The sequence below is a fragment of the Zalophus californianus genome, chromosome 6 (genome assembly GCF_009762305.2).
Source record: "Zalophus californianus isolate mZalCal1 chromosome 6, mZalCal1.pri.v2, whole genome shotgun sequence".
Classification (NCBI taxonomy): domain Eukaryota; kingdom Metazoa; phylum Chordata; class Mammalia; order Carnivora; family Otariidae; genus Zalophus; species Zalophus californianus.
Window position 1 is genome coordinate 83474645 of NC_045600.1, and position 20645 is coordinate 83495289.

The 20645-nt window shown below is 41.0% G+C and overlaps 1 protein-coding gene across 1 annotated transcript in view; it reads left to right on the forward strand.

Moving 5' to 3' along the window:
- Positions 1 to 20645, forward strand: part of RTF1 (RTF1 homolog, Paf1/RNA polymerase II complex component) — a 51911-nt gene that overhangs the window by 13925 nt on the left and 17341 nt on the right. The window contains exons 3-4 of the mRNA XM_027571836.2: positions 13212 to 13359; positions 14355 to 14559. Of these exons, the coding sequence (XP_027427637.1) occupies positions 13212 to 13359; positions 14355 to 14559 (353 nt within the window). The remainder of the gene's footprint in view (positions 1 to 13211; positions 13360 to 14354; positions 14560 to 20645) is intronic.

The following is a 20645-nucleotide window of genomic DNA, read 5'->3' on the forward strand; positions in this document are numbered from 1 at the left end:
GATTTCAGCTCAGGTCATGATCTCAGGGCTATGAGATCGAGCCCCCTATTGGGCTCTGTGCTCAGCAAGGGGTCTGCATGAAGATTCTCTCCCTCTGCCCCTTCCCCCACTCATGTGCAAGTACTCTCTCAAATAAATAAAGAAATCTTAAAATTAAAAGAGAGGGCGCTTGGGTGGCTAAGTTGTTAAGTGTCTGTCTGCCTTCAGTTCAGGTCATGATCCCAGGGTCCTGGGATCGAGCCCCACGTCGGGCTCCCTGCTCTGCGGGAACCCTGCTTCTCCCTCTCCCACTCCCTCTGCTTGGGTTCCCTCTCTCACTATGTCCCTCTCTGTCAAATAAATAAATAAAATCTTAAAAAAAAGAGAGAATGCCATATGTTGGGGTACCTGGCTGGCTCAGTCAGTGGAGCATGCAGCTCTTGATCTTAGGGTCCTGAGTTGAAGTGCCCCCCCCCCCACGTTGGGTATGGCTTAAAAAATAAATAAAATATTAAGAAAAAAAGAATGCCGTATGTTAGTGGGAAATACTTTAGCAAGACAAGAGGCTTTCTTTGGATAGATTGAATCAACAGCCTCAGGGTGATGGTGGTAATTTTTTTTTTTTTTTAAAGATTTTTATTTATTTGACAGAGAGAGATAGCGAGAGGAGTACAAGCAAGGGGCGTGAGAGAGGGAGAAGCAGGCTTCCCGCGGAGCAGGGAGCTTGATATGGGGCTCGATTCCAGGACCCTGGGATCAGGACCTGAGCCGAAGGCAGACGCTTAACTACTGAGCCACCCAGGCGCCCCAGTGGTGGTGATTTTTTTTTTTTTTTTTTTAAGATTTATTTGAGGGAGGGGTGGTAGTCAGAGGGAGAAGCAGACTCCCTGCTGAGCAGGGAGCGTGATGTGGGACTCGATCCCAGGACTCCAGGATCATGACCTGAGCCGAAGGCAGTCGCTTAACCAACTGAGCCACCCAGGCGCCCCTAATGGTGGTGATTTTTAAGGAGGAATATTCAGCTGTTCATTGTTTAAACCAAGGTGACTTTCCCAACCTGCCCACTACCAAACAAGGTCGTAAAGGATCTAGAATTTTAATGGAAGAGAGGGATGAGGGGAAAGGTCTTTGAAGCCCTCCTACGTGTTCATTTGATTTAAAATACTTTTTTTCCTTTAGTAATTTCCTGGAGAGAGGCCAGATAACTTTTCTGTTGAAGCTCATACCCTGCAGTCTTTGGGGGTGGGGTGGGAATAGATAGATAGATAGATAGATAGTGAAGTCCCCCTCGGGGTTTGAACTCACCAACCCTGAGATCAAGACCCAAGCTGAGATTGAGTCAGACACTTAAGTGACTGAACCACACAGGTGCCCCTAGGAAAATATTTTTAACAGTGTATTTATTTTGTTTTAAAGTTCCACTAAAGTAAAAGATGTTTTTATTATAATGAAAGTTAATTAACATCTAGAATAATATTTACCAGTGCCCTGCATATGCAAATTAGGAGTGATTATATTCTGATTGACTGTAGTGAAGTTCTCTTAATCTTAAATAATTTAATCTAAAATTGCTTTCCACAGCAAGAGGTAGTGAAAATGTGGGGTTTTTTCTTTTGTTTATTTTTTTTTTATTTTTTTTTTTTTAAAGATTTTATTTATTTGACAGAGAGAGACACAGTGAGAGAGGGAGCACAAGCAGGGGGAGTGGGGGAGGGAGAAGCAGGCTCCCAGCTGAGCAGGGAGCCCGATGCGGGGCTCGATCCCAGGACCCTGGGATCATGACCTGAGCCGAAGGCAGACGCTTAACGACTGAGCCACCCAGGCGCCCCTCTTTTGTTTATTTTTAATATACTATATTAACTAAAGGAACTATAATTCCTCTCAAACTGATAAAATAACAATCTGTTAGAAAAGCAGTAGGCTCTGTGAAGTAATTTTTTGCTTTTTTGTTGTTTTTCTTTTTTTCTTTTTTAAAGATTTTATTTATTTATTTGAGAGAGAGAATGAGAGAGCACATGAGAGGGGGGAGGGTCAGAGGGAGAAGCAGACTCCCTGCTGAGCAGGGAGCCCAATGCGGGACTCGATCTTGGGACTCCAGGATCATGACCTGAGCCAAAGGCAGTCGCTTAACCAACTGAGCCACCCAGGCGCCCACTTTTTTGTTTTTCTTAAAAAAATGCATAGACAGTACAGGAAAATGTTGAAATAATTCCCTTTCCCACCATTCCTACATGAACTACTTTTATTTTTCATGTTTCAAAAGTTAGCTTCTGTGGGTTCCCCCTTAATATCTGAGAAGTTTGAATCTGTGTTGCGTCTGGAATACCCTGTAACATGGTTATGGTCTTTGCAATTCCTTAAGATACAAGCAATAACTATCCTTTGAAGTATTTGGTTCCCCATAGTCCTGTCATTAGATCAAAGTCCTAGGTATGCGGTTACTGTAGGGAGTCCCTTTATCCTTTTTAGCTGCTTCTACCAGAAGGGCAGAGTGTGTGTCAACCTCCTAGCATTAGAGGAGTCCAAAACTTGTAATAGAGTAGATCCAGCGTTTCTAAAAGCTTTTACAGCCTACAGTTCCCTGTGTCACTCACAGCTACTTAACCAAGTCTAAATGTCCTCACCTTAGAACGCAACCCAACTGCTTATGCGCTTGTTAGAGAACAAGCTGACACGCAAGCGGCACCCTGCTCCCTGAGACTTTGAATAACTTTCCCCCACAAGGTTTTTTGCTCTTGCTGCTGTCTCCAGGTCCCAGGCTCTACTCCAATCTCCTTCCCCCCGCCCTCACTCGGAATAGCAGCCCCTATAACACGGTCATTCTGAAAGGTGCCTCTTTGGTTTGCATTATCATATCAGTCTTTGGCCCAGGCTACTAGCTTAGCACAGATCACCTCAAAGTTAGGGTGCATATTTCATTAACTTGGACAGTTAAACAAACTGTCCAAAAAGATTAAAATACTTTTTTAAAAAAATCCTCGGGACACCTGGGTGGCCGGCCAGTCAGTTAAACGTCTGCCTTCAGCTCAGGTCATGATCCTAGGGTCCTGGGATCGAGTCCCGCATCGGGCTCCTTGCTCAGCACAGAGGCTACTTCTCCCTTTGCCTGCCGCTCCCCCTGCTTGTACTCTCATGCTCTCTTTGCTCTCTCTCTCTCTGGCAAATAAATAAATTTTAAAAAAATCTTTAAAAAAAGGAAATCCTGGGCACCTGGGTGGCTGAGTCGTTAAGCATCTGCCTTCGGCTCAGGTCATGATCCCAGGGTCCTGGGATCGAGTCCCACATCGGGCTCCCTGCTCAGCGGGAGGCCTGCTTCTCCCTCTCCCACTCCCCCTACTTGTGTTCCTGCTCTCGCTGTCACTCTCTGTCAAATAAATAAATAAAATCTTTAAAAAAAATTAAAAAAATAAAAAAAGGAAATCCTGCCAACTCCTGGAGAACTCAGTGGTATTACTCTGAACTCAGAATTATGGCTGCCTTAAAGATACTCTAAGGTAGGTAGGGAACTTCTGCAAGATCCTTAGCATGCGAAGTTTGAGGCAGAGGCTTTTGCTTTTTTTTCCCCTCTCTCGTGATGTTCATACATCGCTGTAGGTAAAAACCACATACTGAAGTAATTTACTGTGTCTTCTGATTCCTGCTATGGCGCTTATATCCGTATGACCTACAACATAGCCTTTTTGGAATTTGGTTGTTCAAGTTGCAGTTCCCAGTTAGGTAAAGTCTATGATCTAACTTCTGTTCCAGAAGCTACTCTGGAGTTTTTTTTTTAAATACACCTTCCAGCCCTTCTCCCCTTCCACTCTTTTATTGTTCGTTATTATTAGTAAGCCATGAATACTGGTAGAAGTATGTCAGTCCCTTCAGATTTGCTAGGACAGAAAACTGGTCAAGAACAACTGAGTTAGAAAGCTAATGGGTGGTTTGTTAAAAGGGTAGACATGCCCTAAGTTCAGAGCCAGAAGGTATCTAGGTAATTAATCAGGGGCAGTAGAAGAGGGGGAGAGAGAGAAGTTAATGGACATTTCCTACGCAGAAGAAACTGGTACATTGGACATAAAGCATAAGGTTCAAGTAGGGAAGGAATAGTAGGTATTTCGTGTGTAGTATCTTTGCAGGGAGGAAAACCTAACTTTAATGAAAGAGAATATACTTGTATATTATGTTTGGTGAAGAGATTATTCTTAGTGATATCTTGGGACACATGTGAAAATAAGATGCAGGACTCTTTCTGTAAGGCTTACATTGCCCAAGCCTGGGAAATTGGAAAGCGCACTTCAGTGGTAGGTCATAAGACCATGGTGTGGCATTTTGGTGCTGTCACTTCCTGTCCCTGAAAGCATTTGATAGGAAAAACACCACCAAGGGTGCAAACAGGAGTGACAGGGAGGAAAAATAACAGGGAGGAGGAGAGAGCTAGCACCACTCATTCACACGATGGGATTAAAAAAAAAAAAAAAAAAAAGGCCCAAACAAAAATGTCCATTTGTTAGAACAGAGTCCTAAATCAAATAGTTCAGAATCCTTTTTTTTTTTTTAAGATTTTATTTTTTAGCGGGGGGGTGGGTGGGGGCTGGGGAGGAGCAAAAGGGAGGGAGAGAAAATCTCAAGCAAACTCCCTGCCGAGTGGGGAGCCCTACACTGGGCTTTATGTCACGACTGAGAGATCATGACCTGAGCCGAAATCAAGAGTTGGATGCCTAACCGACTGTGCCACCCAGGCGCCCCCAAGAATCCTTTTCAAAAACATGGTGGATCGTGTGCCTGGCTGCTCAGTTGGCGGAGCATGTGACTCTTGATCTTGGGGTTGTGAGTTCAAGCCCTACATTGGATTTAGAGATTACTTAAAGATAAAAATCTTGGGGCACCTGGGTGGCTCAATTGGTTGAGTGTCTGCCTTCAGCTCAGGTCATGATCTCAGGGTTCTGGGATCAAGCCCCATGTCAGCTCCCTGCTCAGTGGAGAGTTTGCTCCATCTCCCCCCGCTCATGCTCTCTTTCTTTCTTTCTTTTTTTTACGGTTTTATTTATTCATTTGACAGAGAGAGACACAGCAAGAGAGGGAACACAAGCAGGGGGAGTGGGAGAGGGAGAAGCAAGCTTCCCGCTGAGCGGGGAGCGCTACATGGGGCTTGATCCCAGGACCCTGGGATCATGACCTGAGCCAAAGGCAGATGCCTAATGACTGAGCCACCCAGGTGCCCCCATGCTCTCTTTCAAATAAATAAAATCTTTTAAAAATAATTAATTAAAAATAAAAATCATTTAAAAAAAACCCACAAAAAACATGGTGGATCTCATAGAAACAGCTACAGCTAGATAAGAAGGAAGCCCCGATTTCCTTACTTGTTATGAGTAAAAATCACATTGAAAAACCAAAACCCTTTTTTTATTGTTCAGAATTGAATAAAACTACATTAGACAAAGTAAGGAACAGCTGAATTATCTTCTAACACCCTCTGCCTAAGTGAGAGTTATTTTTTAAAGTTTCATGTATAGTCTTGTTTGCAGCATTTTTGAGAAATAAAAGCATTTGGCCCAGCCCTGTAGTTCAGTACTTGTCACACCTGTTTTTTCTTTCCACTTGCCTCTTTGAAGACTTTGCTCTCCTCTTGCTTTTCCCCCATTTCATTTTGCTCTACTTTCTTTCTGAGGCTTCTTCCTTTTCTTTTTCTTATCTGATCTTTCAGATTCTCTCATTTGGATCTATTTGCGTTCCTATTCCCACCCTGTTATCTCTTGCTGGTTCCAGTATTTTTATTAATAGAACATTTTGAAAATGATACAACTTATAAATTCATTTAGTAACAGCTTCTTCGGGAAGTCGACCTAGATATCCAAGAGCATTTTGTGAGTGCTTTACCATACAGATAATACTTAATTAGCACAAGCTCTCAAGAAAGGCCTTCCTTGCTAAGATAGTATTTCCCTGTGTGTATATTGGTTTAGTGGAGTTTCCATACACACCATACCTCTGGAACAAGATGTTACACGTAGATGAATTACCCCAGTACTGAAACTAAATCTTTTTTTTTTTTAAAGATTTTATTTATTTACTTGAGAGAGAGAGAAAGAGAGAGAGCACGAGAGGGAAGAGGGTCAGAGGGGGAGCCCGATGTGGGACTCAATCCCAGGACTCCAGGATCATGACCTGAGCCGAAGGCAGTCGCTTAACCAACTGAGCCACCCAGGCGCCCTGAAACTAAATCTTTGAAAATCCAGAAAATCATTGTAGTTGCAAAATTTTTTGATAGATATTACTCTATATGGTTGTTTTTCTTGCTGATTTAGTCATGATTATGAATGGCAGTTCTTGTATTGTGAAATAAGGACTTCCAAAATATTGAGCTGTGTGTAGTGCATTTTACACCTTTTCTTTCTCCTCTGTGAATGTTGGTAAGAAGTGGCCATTGTTCTCCTCTTTTGGTAGTCTTTCTACTCCCAACTTCCTGCATCTGATCTCAGGGGTCAGGAACAGGTGACCCGCTACAGTTTAGGTCAGAATACTCTGCTTTAGTAGTTGATTTTAGCAACAGCTATGTGGATTGCTTACAAGCCTTTTTTTTTTTTTTTAACATCTTGGTCCTTGGCTATGTAGATATAACCATACAGTAGCACCTCATTTATCTAGACACCATAAAATCTCATCATAAGAATTTGGGAAGGGCACCTGGGTGGCTCAGTCGTTAAGCGTCTGCCTTCAGCTCAGGTCATGATCCCAGGGTCCTGGGATCGAGTCCCACATCGGGCTCCGTGCTCAGCGGGAAGCCTGCTTCTCCCTCTCCCACTCCCCCTGCTTGTGTTCCTGCTCTCGCTGTCTCTCTCTGTCAAATAAATAAATAAAATCTTAAAAAAAAAAAAAATTGGGGAAAAAATGAAGTGATTTTCATGGACCACTTGCTCAAACTTGTTTACATTCTGACACTTCCACCAAGCAGTGGAATGGAGGTACTGATTATCTTTTACATTTTTTTGTATGACTGCTGTTTCACTTTTGTTTTTGTCTCCATAATCAGGGTGCAAGTTTTTGTGACTGAATGTAGGGATTATTCTGTGTGTTTTCCAGTTAAATATATGTGATTGATTACAGAATACAGTAGTAGCTTTTGTACTTTAATTACACAGTAGAAGGAAAAAGAAAGCTGAGCTACCCTTCAAGTCCTTTAGCTATCCTTCATACTCTTTAATATTCTGTTAAATTGCATTTACTCTTCAACTCCGCTGACCCTTTTCCACCTTCAGGGAAAAAAACATAATCAGGGGCACCTGGGTGGCTCAGTTGGTTGGGCGACTGCCTTCGGCTCGGGTCGTGATCCTGGAGTCCCGGGATCGAGTCCCACATTGGGCTCCCTGCTTAGCGGAGAGTCTGCTTCTCCCTCTGACCCTCCCCCCTCTTGTGCTCGCTCTCTCTCTCTCTCTCTCTCTCTCTCTCTCTCAAATAAATAAAATCTTAAAAAAAAAAAGAAAACATCAGTAACCATGTCCTCACCACATACCTCTTTGCTGGCCACTAGTTAAGGTCTAGAATGACGACTACAGAATCCTTTTGATAGTTGCTTTGACTTAGTATACCACCTCATGAAGAATCCTACAACTTTAAAAATCCAAGAGGTCATAGAGATCATCTGGACTCCCCTAATTCAGAAATGATACTAAAACAGGCTAAAAGAAGTTCTGATTTCCTTTTCCCATCATAAAATAATATCCTGCCTTTATATAGAACTTCATGGTTTCTGATGTGCTCTGTGTACTTCTATTCTTTCTCCTTTGAGTCTCAAACTCTGCTGATAGGTGGTCAAGGTAATATTATTATTCCTACTTTACAGATAAGGTAACACTCTCAGGTGAAGGGCTTGGGCTGTATTCCAGTTCTTTTAACCCCTGATCCCAGTGTAGTTTATCACTAGCCCACCTATTCTTCAGCACTACTAACCTCAGTGTATTTCATTTTACTTGTAAATTCATTTCAAAGTAACTGCCCTGCTGTGATTTCTACTCTGGATCCTGAGACCTCGAATATGATCTTCCTTGCCCATTAGAGATAACCTCTCTGAAATCTTGAAGTTTCTGCCTCAGGATGTTCAAAATTCTGCATCTCAATACTACCCAAGTCCAGAACAATCGCTTGCCACCCCATGTTCCTCCGGTCTGTCAGCTGCTTCCCAGAGTAGGCCCAGCCTACACCACCCCCACACACTAAAGCTGGTACAGGGTTGTGTGGTACTAACCCTCCTTATATCATTAGATCATGCTGCCCGTTATAGTATCTGTTACATCAGCGAGAGTCAGTGCTCATTTTAATTCAGTAGTTAAGAACACATCTTCTTTCCAGTCTCTGTTTGAGGTTTTCTTAACTGCTTGTCTACATGACGCTTCCCTGATGGTGAGTGTGGGCCTGCCTCCACATAGAAGGCCCAGGCGAACAGGAAGTCATGTGTGTGACGCTCCTGACTGGCAACGCATCCTTGCCCTTGCCCACATTGTTTTTGAGCACCTGTCACTGGGGACGCTCTGGCCTTTGTACTCAGACGCCCATCCGCAGGCACTTACCTTTCCATGCTTGCCTTCCATGTGCCACGTCCAAGGTCACAGCAGAGCCTGCCTTTCAGTAGAGTCACAGTTCCCAAAACACATTTTAAAATACCAGTCAGGGGGCACCTGGGTGGCGCAGTCGATTAAGCACCTGGCTCTTGGTCTTGGTTTCAGCTCAGGTCATGATCTCACAGGTCCTGAGATGGAGCGCCGCCTGGGGCTCCGTGCTCAGCAGGGAGTCTGTTTGAAGGTCCTCTCCCTCTGCCCCTCCCCCCACTCACGCTCGCGTACACACACTTTCCCTCTCTAAAATAAGTCTTTAAAAAAATAAAAAATAAAATGCCAGGTCATTTCCTGTACTCTCTGCTGGATGGGGAGAGCCTAAGAGTATTCCTTTAATCCTGTCCTTTATTCTTTAGACTCCATTTACTGCCACACTCTGGCAATGAAAGAAGGATTCATTTACCTTCTGTCTTAGAGTCAACAGAGCAAGTCTTTTGCAGGGACCGGGGAGCAACCTCTGGGCTATATAACTGATTAAGATATTTCTGTATTGATGTTACCTGCCATAAGCTTTAACCCTGTCCTTTATGGTTTATCAGAGACCGTGATCTTGGGAGAAGAGATGCTGGACAAATATTTCAAATAGGTGCTTAGACCAAAACCATTCAGGAACCTGTAGTTTATGGGAGTAAAAGTCAAATATGACAAATGTGATCTGCGACTAATATAACACTGTATGTCAACTATACTGGAATCAAAATAGAATAAAATAAACAAAAAACAAATGTGATCTATTCTCCAGGAAAAAAAAATCTTTGGAAGATGATTGGAACTCATTTGAGTGTCTTTCTCTATATTAAATAATAATACATAAATAATAGACTGGCCCCCACATTTTAAGTGATTATTTATCTTTGGGTGGTGAAATACAAGTAATTTTTTTAAAGACTTATTTATTTTAGAGAGAGAGAGAGAGAGAGAGAGAGCATGAGCAGGAGGGACAGAGGGAGAGAGAATCTCAAGTAGACTGTGCTGAGCATGGAGCCTGTCATGGGGCCTGATCTCACGACCCTGAGATCACCACCTGAGCCAAAACCAAGAGTCGGACGCTTAACCATCTGTGCCACCCAGCATCCCCAAGTGATTTTTTTTTTAAAACTTTAAAAATACTTTTGTAGGTTTTCGAAGATTCATATAATGAGCATATATTGTTTTTAAAATTCGATTTTAAAGTTGTATCAAAAATAAGATACTTTTTTAGAAAGTAAATATACAAACAGCTTAATCCAGCTTCTCAGTACTGAAAGGCATATTCATAAGAATTTGTATTTTTTATTTTTTTACTTTCTAAAAGATTTACTTATATATTTTTATTTTAGAGAGAGAGAGCATGAGCCAGGAGAGGGGCGGAAATCTCCAGCAGCCTCCCTGCTGAGCACGGAGTCTGTTGGAGCCCGTTGCAGGGCTCAGTCTCACAATCCTGAGATGATGACCTGAGATGGAATCGAGTCAGTCACTTAACCGACTGAGCCACCCAGGTGCCCCAAGATTTTGTATTTTAAAGTAAAGTCATGTACATACAATTCCCCTAAAACCCTGTCACATATATGTGACGCTGGTTGTCAGTGGCATGGCAGACCCTTTTGAGTCATTGTCATGGGAGATGAAGGTGGTTTTATTGTCTCATTTCTTTTGAAGTTGCTGGAAGGAAAAAAACGAGGTTCCCTTCCCACTCAGATTTAGCCAGGAAAGCCCTTTTGAAGTCGAAACATTTTATTTTCTTCTATTTTTACTCTTATCTTTCCTCCTTCTCCCCCAAGGGATAAATAGCATAAACTGCAAATGAGTGACAGTTGCTAGACTCAGGCAGTGGCAGATTGAAGCAGATAGAGGGGGGAAGGATAAGGAAGCCGGGTAGCTTCCTCGCACATCCTGTATTCGACTCACCTGTGTGACCTGATTTAACATTCACCTTTTTTGCTCTCATAGAAACTTTTTCCCCCTTCTAGGGAGTTCAGAATTGACTCTGTTGCACATGAGAAACTGCAACCTGTAGGCAGAAATAGACCTAGCCACTCTTAACACACATGTGACACTGGTAGCTCAATCTTTACCCTCTTGGCTTCTTCATATTCCCATTGGTAGAATTACCAAGGGCCAAGACACACTGGAAGAGGTTTCATAACCAACCAGTAACTATTGACTACTTATTATGTGTGTAGGTGTGCTATTTCTTGTAACCAAAGCCCATACAAAAGGTGTTTTATACATTATTGCCTGTAGAAATATGTGTATTGTCAGCATGGGAAGTTGATACATTTTAGCTCAGTTGACTAAGAAATTGAACCCTTTGGCCTCTTTTGAATTCTTCCAAACTGACCTAAAAATTATCTTCCTTGAGTGATTAAAGTTTGAAATGGTTGAAAAGTAGGCTTTAGGGGCACCTGGGTAGCTCAGTCGTTAAGCGTCTGCCTTTGGCTCAGGTCATGATTCCGGTGTCCTGGGATCGAGCCCCACATCGGGCTCCCTGCTCGGCGGGAAGCCTGCTTCTCCCTCTCCCACTCCCCCTGCTTGTGTTCCCTCTCTCGCTGTCTCTCTCTCTCTCTGTCAAATAAATAAATAAAATCTTAAAAAAAAAAAAAAAGTAGGCTTTAGAGGAGAAGCATTAGGATTTCTTACTAAATAATAATCTAGGTGTTAAAATGTTAAAGTTTGAGGGGTAAATTCACTTAATAAAGAAAAGTTGCTCTTTACTCATTTAATATATCATTCTTGAACATGTGACTTTTTTTTTCACTTTTCCCTTCTTCCTAGCTCTTAAGTACAAAAATAAGTGTCAATTAAAATAAGAGTAGGGGCGGCTGGGTGGCTCAGTTGGTTAAGCGTCTGACTCTTGGTTTCAGCTCAGGTCATGCATGATCTCAGGGTCCTGGGATCGAGCCCCGCATCAGGCTCCCCACTTAGCAGGGAGTCTGCTGTTCTCCCTCTCTCTCTCTGCCCCTCCCCCTGCTCATGTGCATGCACGTGTGCGCACTCTTCTCTCTTTGTCTCTCTCAAATTTTTTAAAAAAATAAGAGTAAATTAAAATGTGAAAGGGATTTTAATTCTTTGATTTTTCAGTAGTTTAATCTGGCAGACTGTGGGCTTTTAAGAATAGCTCATAAGGACCTTTCTAAGATGGAAACTCCACCAGAACTACCCCTCTACCACCCCCCAAAAATACCCCCAAAATAAATTTACTTCTGATCTTAACTACTGTGAGGTAGGAAATCAATTTATGATCACATTATAGGAGTAACAAAGACTTTGTACTTTTGTTAAATAGTAGATGTAGAAATTTTCTCTTAATACCAGATCTGTAATTCAGTGTGATGCTAGAAAAATGATTATTTTTTGTGGTACATAAAATAAAGCTCCCAAGGAAAGTATTTTTCACCTAAAATCATCCTCCTAAATTTGGCAAGTTAAACTATCAAATGAGGTATGGTTTAATATAACCAGATAGTTAAGTCTTTTTTTTTTAAAGCTTTATTTATTTATTTGAGGGAGATGAGAGGGAGAGGGAGAAAGAGAGTCTTTTTTTTTTAAATAATTTTTATTGTTATGTTAATCACCATACATTACATCATTAGTTTTTGATGTAGTGTTCCATGATTCATTGTTTGTGCATAACACCCAGTGCTCCACGCAGAACGTGCCCTCTTTAATACCCATCACCAGGCTAACCCATCCCCCCACTCCCCTCCCCTAGGGAGAAAGAGAGTCTTAAGCCGCCTCTGTGCTGGGTAGAGCCCAACACAGGGCTCGATCTCACAACCCTGAGATCATGACCTGAGCCGAAACTAAGAGTCGGGTGCTTAACACACTGCACTACCCAGGCACCCCAATATAGCCAAATAGTTTTCGTGAATTTTTAAAACAACCATATAGTCTTTCATTTTTACGATTAAAGTGCTTGATGGAGACAATTTTACTGGCCTTGAGGTGACTGTGTATTGCCTGCCTGTTATTTGTTAACCCAAATTGCAAGCTCCTTATGTCTTTAGGATCTCCTGCTTATGATCCAATTTAAACATTATGTTGTAGTGTTACATACGCAGATTAAAAAGATGCACACACGTATATATATTTAATAATAGAGTTTACTCTCTGCCTCCCTGTGGTTGGTACCAGCACTACCATCCATGCCAGGGATTGGCCTTCATCCTTTCTCCTGTGCTTTCTGCAGCTTTCTCCTGCTAACAAGCTTTATTCCCTGCCTTCCTGGGACCCACTCCAGAACTAAACCATCCTCTGTGTATTGAAACCCAGACATACCAACCTCTAGCAATGACTGCCCTCTGTGTCACAAGAAACATTAGAAGCTATGTTCTGTACCGAGTTAGCTCAGTTGACTTGTCGTAAGGTTCATATCTTTGTTTTTCCATTGTGATTAAAAAGTACATTATTTAAATTTTATCTTTGTTATATCCATTATCTACCATCTCTAAGAAATTGCAAACTAGAACTTACGAAGTTTTAAGCAAGGTTTGGGAAAAAAATCCGTCTTTCTTCATATACAATATATTTGTTTTGGGTTGAAAGCAGTAGAGACTCTTGTAATCATTTTGATGGATATCAGAGACTCGACTCTTGACTCTTACAGCTTTTCCCAATAAAGTCCTTGTTTTAGTTTTCCTTTTTCTTTTTTCATTGTAGTGGACATTTGGGAGCAATAAAAATAAGAAGAAAGGAAAGGCCAGAAAAATAGAGAAGAAAGGAACCATGAAGAAACAAGCCAACAAAACTGCTTCCTCAGGCAGTTCGGATAAAGACAGTTCTGCTGAGAGCTCAGCCCCTGAGGAAGGTGAGCCAGGTGGCCTAGGCCTGGGGGTGAACTCCCACTCTTGTCAGGTTGAAGCTACAGAGTCAGAAATGGGGCGGGGCAGTGGGGGGCGTGGACAGGTCTGCATTACAGCATGGCCTCCATGTTTACCGCACTGGTCCATAACCTTCTCAGTGGTCATGGATCCTTTGAGAATCTGAAGCAAGAAAAATACACAATTCCCAAGGGTTAGTGAGGCCCTTAAAGTCCATCCAGCAAACCCATGAGGAGTCCCTGCATTAGAGTCTCAACTCACTTTACCCTGAGTGTATTCTCTTTCCTTTTTCTTGGTTATACATGCATGGTCTGGCTGAGGAGGAAAATCCTTGAACCAGATACAAAACTCAGTGAAAAAAATGTTCTTATTTTGAAACCAGTTCCAGAATTTTTGTTGACACTGGAATGAAAGTGAACTTGTTCCGGGACTAGAATGATACACCTTACGTTTATTTTAAGAAATAACATTTATTAAAACCTGGTTTTAAGCACATTGCCTGTGAACGTTAGCTCAAATTGAGTTAAGTAAATTCTTATTAAATTGCTAGTTTAACTTAATACTCATTTGTGATGTATACTGCCTTTTTCCATCACCCTTTATCCTGTCAAGATCCAGTTCCATTGAGAATTCACCAGTCAGTGTAATGACTCATTAAAACATTGAATATTTTAAATGCCAACTAATAAATATAGAAGAAATTATTGAAAATCACCATTTTTCAACCTTCATGGTGATAACTGATTTACTTAAGAATTATGAGTCTTAGGAGCACCTGGGTGGCTCAGTCAGTTGAGCGTCTGACTCTTGATCTCAGCTTAGGTCTTGATCTCAGAGTCACGAATTTAGGCCCTGCATTGGGCATAGAGCTTACTTCAGTAAAAGGGGGGGGGGTGGCAATGATTATCAACACTGTGGGGTCATCTCTGTAGCCTCAGTCTTCTGTAGCATAGGCTAATCTTGTGTTTGGGCCTTGTTGTAGGTGAGGTGTCAGATTCTGACAGCAACAGCTCCTCCTCCAGTTCAGATTCAGACTCTTCCTCAGAAGATGAAGAGTTCCATGATGGCTATGGAGAAGACCTCATGGGCGATGAGGAAGACCGGGCCCGTCTGGAGCAGATGACAGAGAAGGAGAGAGAACAAGAACTGTTCAACCGCATAGAGAAGAGGGAGGTGTTGAAAAAAAGGTAAGGTTATAATTCCTTAATGAGGAAACTCATATGTGGAGCCCCGTCTTCCCAGAATTCAGGACTTAGAACTTCTCATAATTTCTGAGTTAAGTATCTGACTATCCTTCTAGCATAGTTTTTGTATATTTTTTTTGAAAACTCAAATGTTAAATTGCCTTTTGATAGTCAAAAGCTGCCTCAGTATTTGTTTTTTTCCTTTCCTTTTTTTTTTTTTTAAGATTTTATTTATTTATTTGACAGAGAGAGAGCACAGGCAGGGGGAGTGGCAGGCAGAGGGAGAGGGACAAGTAGACTCCCCACTGAGCAAGGAGCCCGATGTAGGGCTCGATCCCAGGACCCTGGGATCATGAGTTCTTCCTTATCTTATAATGTAATTTCACAGCAAAATTAAACGTGTTTGTTGTCTCTAGAAATAAAATGGTCCTCAGAACTAGGAGCCTTTTCTACCTAACTAATAACATGAAAGAAAAATAGAATTTTCTCTGACCACAGTTAGTTCCATTTCATTTGGAAATCTGTCCCTTTTGGAGACCATATTAAGTATAGTTAGTTATCCTGGACAAGAATGTTTGGCTTTCAGTCAGCAGCAAGTAATAGACATTTGTTTTGAGTATAAATGCTTTCAAGGTTACCTATGTTGGAACAAACGGGACTGAAGAAACTGCTGGAGTTGCCAGATAGTTAAGGATGGCTTAAAATTTGTATTTCTGAACAGTGGAGAGCTTAACGAGATTCTTTTTTTTTTAAAGATTGTATTTATTTATTTGACAGAGAGAGACACAGCGAGAGAGGGAATGCAAGCAGGGAGAGTGGGAGAGGGAGAAGCAGGCTTTCCGCTGAGCAGGGAGCCCAGCTCAGGGCTGGATCCCAGGACCCTGGGATTGTGACCTGAGCCAAAGGCAGACACTCAACGACTGAGACACCCAGGTGCCCCACGAGATCCTTATATAAGGCCAATAGGGCCCCGTGATAAAATCACAGAGTAGGGAATCCTGGGTGGCTCAGTCGTTTAAGTGTCTGCCTTTGGCTCAGGTCATGATCCCAGGGTCCTGGGATCGAGTCCTGCATTGGGCTCCTTGCTCAGTGGGGAGCCTGCTTCTCCCTCTGCCTGCCGTTCCCCCTGCTTGTACTCCTCTCTCTCTCTGTCTGACAAATAAATAAAATTAAAAAAAAAAAAATCACAGAATAGCTGGAGAGTAATGGGTGGCTCATCTCAAACTTGGTTTTTGTATTTTTCACTTTATATTAATGAGACAGTTGGCTGAGTCTGTGACTTTTTTCAGTGTTGAGAGAAATGTTTATAGAGATGATACTTAAGTTCAGATCCATTTACAGAAATTGAGATTTTTTTTTTGTAGTTCATTTGTTGAGTTGTAAGGCAGTGCAATATAGTAACTCAGAAACTTTCTCCTTTTCACTTAATAAAAGTCTGTATAGTGGCACCTATAATGGCTCTGTCACTTAAGCGTTGACTCTTGAGCTCAACTCAGGTCTTGATCCCAGAGTGGGGGTGAGTTCAAGCCCCGTGTTGGGCTCCACACCTGGAGCCTACTTGATCTCATTTAATCTTGATAACGGTCTTTCTATGTAAACACCATTAGCATCCCATGTTATAGCCAGCAGCACCAGTAGTGAGATGTCATCTTTAGTTGTTAGGTTCTTAAACTTATTCTAGGCCTGCCCCTTTAAAAAAAACTTTAAGGTGGGTGCAGGTGGTATAAAAGTTAGCTTGTTTGTGGAAAGAGCGCTGACATTTGTCTAGGCTCAATTCAGACTCACTGGCCAGGTGATCTGAATGAGTCCCTTACCTTCTTCCTGCCTCAGCTTCCTCCTTAGGATTATTGTAAGCCTTGAGTGAGAGGATATGTATAAGCGTATTGTGTAAATAATAAGCTATTAACTTTTTAAAGTAACTTTATTGAGATACATTTTGCATACCACAACACCCATTTAAAGTGTACAATTCAGTGGCTCTTTTTTTTTTAAATTTTTTTTTTAAAGATTTTATTTATTTGAGAGAGAGAATGAGAGAGAGAGGGGGGAGGGTCAGAGGGAGAAGCAGACTCCCCGCTGAGCAGGGAGCCCCATGTGGGACTCGATCCCGGGACTCCAGGATCATGACCTGAGCCGAAGGCAAGTCGCTTAACCAACTGAGCCACCCAGGCGCCCAATTCAGTGGCTCTTATGTATTCACAAAGCTGTTTATCACAGTAAATTTCAGAACATTCTTATCACCCTGGAAGGAAATCCTCTGTCACTACCACTCATTTCTCTATTTCCTCCCAGGCCTCCCAGCCCCAGGCAACCACTAATCTACTTTCTGTCTCTATAGATTTGCCTGTTTCTGGACATTTTATGTAAATGGAATCATGCAATTATATCTCTATAGATTTGCCTATTTCTGGACATTTTATGTAAATGGAGTCATGCAATTATATCTCTATAGATTTGTCTATTTCTGGACATTTTATGTAAATGGAATCATGCAATATGTGACTGGCTTCTTTCACTTAGCACATTTTTGAAGTTCATCCACATAGCACATCAGTACTTCATTCCTTTTTATGGCTAAATAATATTTCTTTGTATGTGTATACCACATTCTGTTTATCTGTTCATCTGTTGATTGACATGTGGGTTGTTTCCACCTTTTGCTACTGTAAATAGTGCTACTATGAACATTCATGTACAAATATTTGTTTGAGTACTTATTTTCAGTTCCTTTGAATATAGACCTAAGAGTGGAGTTGCTGGGTCATGTGGTAATTTTATGTTTAACTTTTTGAGAAACCATCAAACTGTTGTCCACAGCAGCTGCACCATTTTGCATATCTACCAGCAGTATATATGGGGTCAAGTATCTCCACATCCTTGCCCACACTTGTTATTTTCCCCTCTTTTTGATAACTACCCTGGTGGATATAGAGTAGTATTTCATTGTGGTCTTTATTTTTCATTTTCCTGTTGACTAATGATCTTAAGCATCTTATGATATCTTTGTTGGCTAATTATATATCTTTGAAGAAATGTCTGTTCAAATCCTTTTCCCATTACTTAACTGGGTTAACTGGGTTATTTGTCTTTTTGCTGTTGCGTGGTAAGAGTTCTTTGTATAGTCTGCTTATCAAACCCTTATCAGATACGTGACTTACAAATGTTTTCTCCAGTTCTGTAGGTTGTGTTTTTCATTCTCTTGCTAGTATTGTTTGATGCACAAAAATATTTAATTTTGATGAAGTATAATTTTTTTCCTTTCTTGTTCAAGCTTTTAATGTCGTATCTGAGAATATGCCAAATCCAAGATCATGAGGATTTACCCCTATGTTTTCTTGTAAGAGTCATACAGTTTTAGATGATTGATCCATTTTGAGATCATTTTTTAATGTGTTATGAGGTAGGGATCCAGCTTTATTCTTTGGCATTCCAGTATCTAGTTGTCTCAGGTACCTCTTGAAGAGACTATTCTTTCTGCAGTCTTGGCACACTTGTCAAAAATCAATTATCCAGGGGCACCTGGGTGGCTCAGTTGTTTAAGCGTCTGCCTTCGGCTCAGGTCACGATCCCAGGGTCCTGGGATCGAGCCCCACATCGGGCTCCCTGCTCAGCAGGGAGCCTGCTTCTCCCTCTCCCACTCCCCCTGCTTGTGTTCCCTCTCTCGCTGTGTCTCTCTCTGTCAAATAAATAAAATCTTAAAAAAAAAATCAATTATCTATCTACACACACACACACACACACACACACACACACACACACGCACGCACGCAGATGCTTAACAACTGAGCCAGACGCCCCAAGCAGTTGGGATTTTTATGGAAATTGTGTTGAATCTATAGATCAGATTTGGGAGTGTTGCCACCTTAACAATATTAAGTCTTTCAGTCCGTGAGCGTGTTATCTTTCTATTTATTTAGGTATTCTTTAATTTCTTTAAACACTTGTCTTACAATTTTGGGTATAAAAAGCTAGCACTTGTTAAATTTATTCCTGTATATTTTTTTTTGTTGCTATTATAAATTGAATTGTTTCCTTTGTTTCATTTTCAGATTGCTCATTGTAAGTATATAGAAGTATAATTAATTGTATATTGATCCTGCTCCCTCCAACCTTGCTGAGCTCATTTATTAGTTTTAATAGTTTTTAGTAGATTCTTTAAGATTTTCTATACAGGGCGCCTGGGTGGCTCAGTTGGTTAAGATTTTCTATACATAATGGGTGCCTGCATCGCTCAGTCAGTTGGGCATCTGCCCTCAGCTCAGGTCATGTGGGATCGAGCCCCACATTAGGCTCCCTGCTCAGCAGGTAGTCTTCTTCTCCTTCTCCCTCTCCCCCTGCTTGTGCTCTCTCTCTCTCTCTCTCTCTGTGTCAAATAAATAAATAAAATCTTAAAAAACAAAAAATATTTTCTATACATAAGATCATGTGAGCAAAAAAGATAAATTTTACTTCTTCTTTTTCAATATGGATTCCTTCTGTTTCTTTTTCTTGTCCTCCAGTACGATGTTGAGTAGAAATGGTGAGAGTATCCTTGTCTCATTCCTGATCTATGGAGGAAAGCATTCAGTGTTTTATCATTAGCTGTGGTTTTTTTCATAGATATCTTTTATCCATTTGAAGAAGTTTCCTTCTATTCTTAGTTTGTTGAGAGTTTTTATTAAGATAGGTTGTTGGATTTTGTGGAATGCTTATTCCGGGTCTGTTGAGATAGTCAGATTTTTGTACTTTATTAATAATAGGTATATTACATTGATTTTCTTACATTGAACCAACCTTACATATCTGGGATAAATCCTACTTGGTGATGGTATATCATACTTTTATAAGTTGCTGGATTTAATTTGCTACTATTTTGTTGAGTTTTATGTCAGTATTCATAAGATATTTACCTACTGCCTGGTTTTAGTATCTGGATAATACTGACCTCATAGAATATAATTTGAGAAGTGTTTCCTCTTTTTTTTGAAAGAGTTTGTGAAGAATTGGTGTTAGTTCCTTTTTAAATGTTTAGGAGAATTCTTCAGGGAAGCCATGTGGGCATAAGCTTTTTTTTGTAGCAACTTTTAAAATTACTATTTCAATCTCTTATTACAGGTCTATCCAGATTTTTCTATTTTTTTCTTGAGTCAGTTTTGGTGGTTTGTGGCCTTCTAGAGATTTTTCCCATTCCATCCAGATTACCTACTTTGTTGCCATATAGTTGTTCAGTCAGTTGGGCATCTGCCCTTATGATATCTTTTATGTTTCTGTAAAGTCGATAGTGATGTCTCTTCTTTCATACCTGATTTTAGTAATTTGAATCTTCTGTCATTTTTTCTTGGCCTGTTTAGACAAAGTTTTGTCAATTTTGTTGATCTTTTCCAAGAAGCTACTTCTGGTTCCATTGATTATTGTTTTCCTATTCTGTGTTTTCGTTAATTCCTACTCTAATCTTTATTAATTCTTTTTTTCTGCTGGATGTACATTTAGTTTGCTCTTCTTTTTCTACTCTGTTAAGGTAGAGGTTAAGTTACTGATTTGAAATTTTCTTTTTTAAGTAAGCACTGTGCCCAACATGGGGCTTGAACTCACAACCCCAAGATCAAAAGTCACATGTTCTACCAACTGAGCCAGCTTGCCAACCAGCTACCCCATCTTCCTTTTTAATGTAGGCATTTATAGCTATACATTTCCCTATAGACACTGCTTTAGCTACATCCGGTAAGTTTTATGTTGTATATTCATTTTCAGTCCTCAGATTATTTTCAAATTTCCCTTGTGATTTCTTCTTTGACCCATTGGTTATTTAGGAGTATGTTGCTATGTGTTTCTAAATGAAGTAAATTCATTAACAGTGCTTCTTTATATCATATTACAAAAGTACATTAACAACCTTAATCGTGAATGTAAAGGACATAACAAAAGAGATTTGTGTACTCTGTTAAAAATTAAGTAAAAAAATTGGGCGCCTGGGTGGCTCAGTTGGTTAAGCAACTGCCTTCGGCTCAGGTCATGATCCTGGAGTCCCAGGATCGAGTCCCGCTTCAGGCTCCCTGCTCAGCGGGGGGGGGTCTCCTTCTCCCTCTGACCCTCTTCCCTCTCATGCTTTC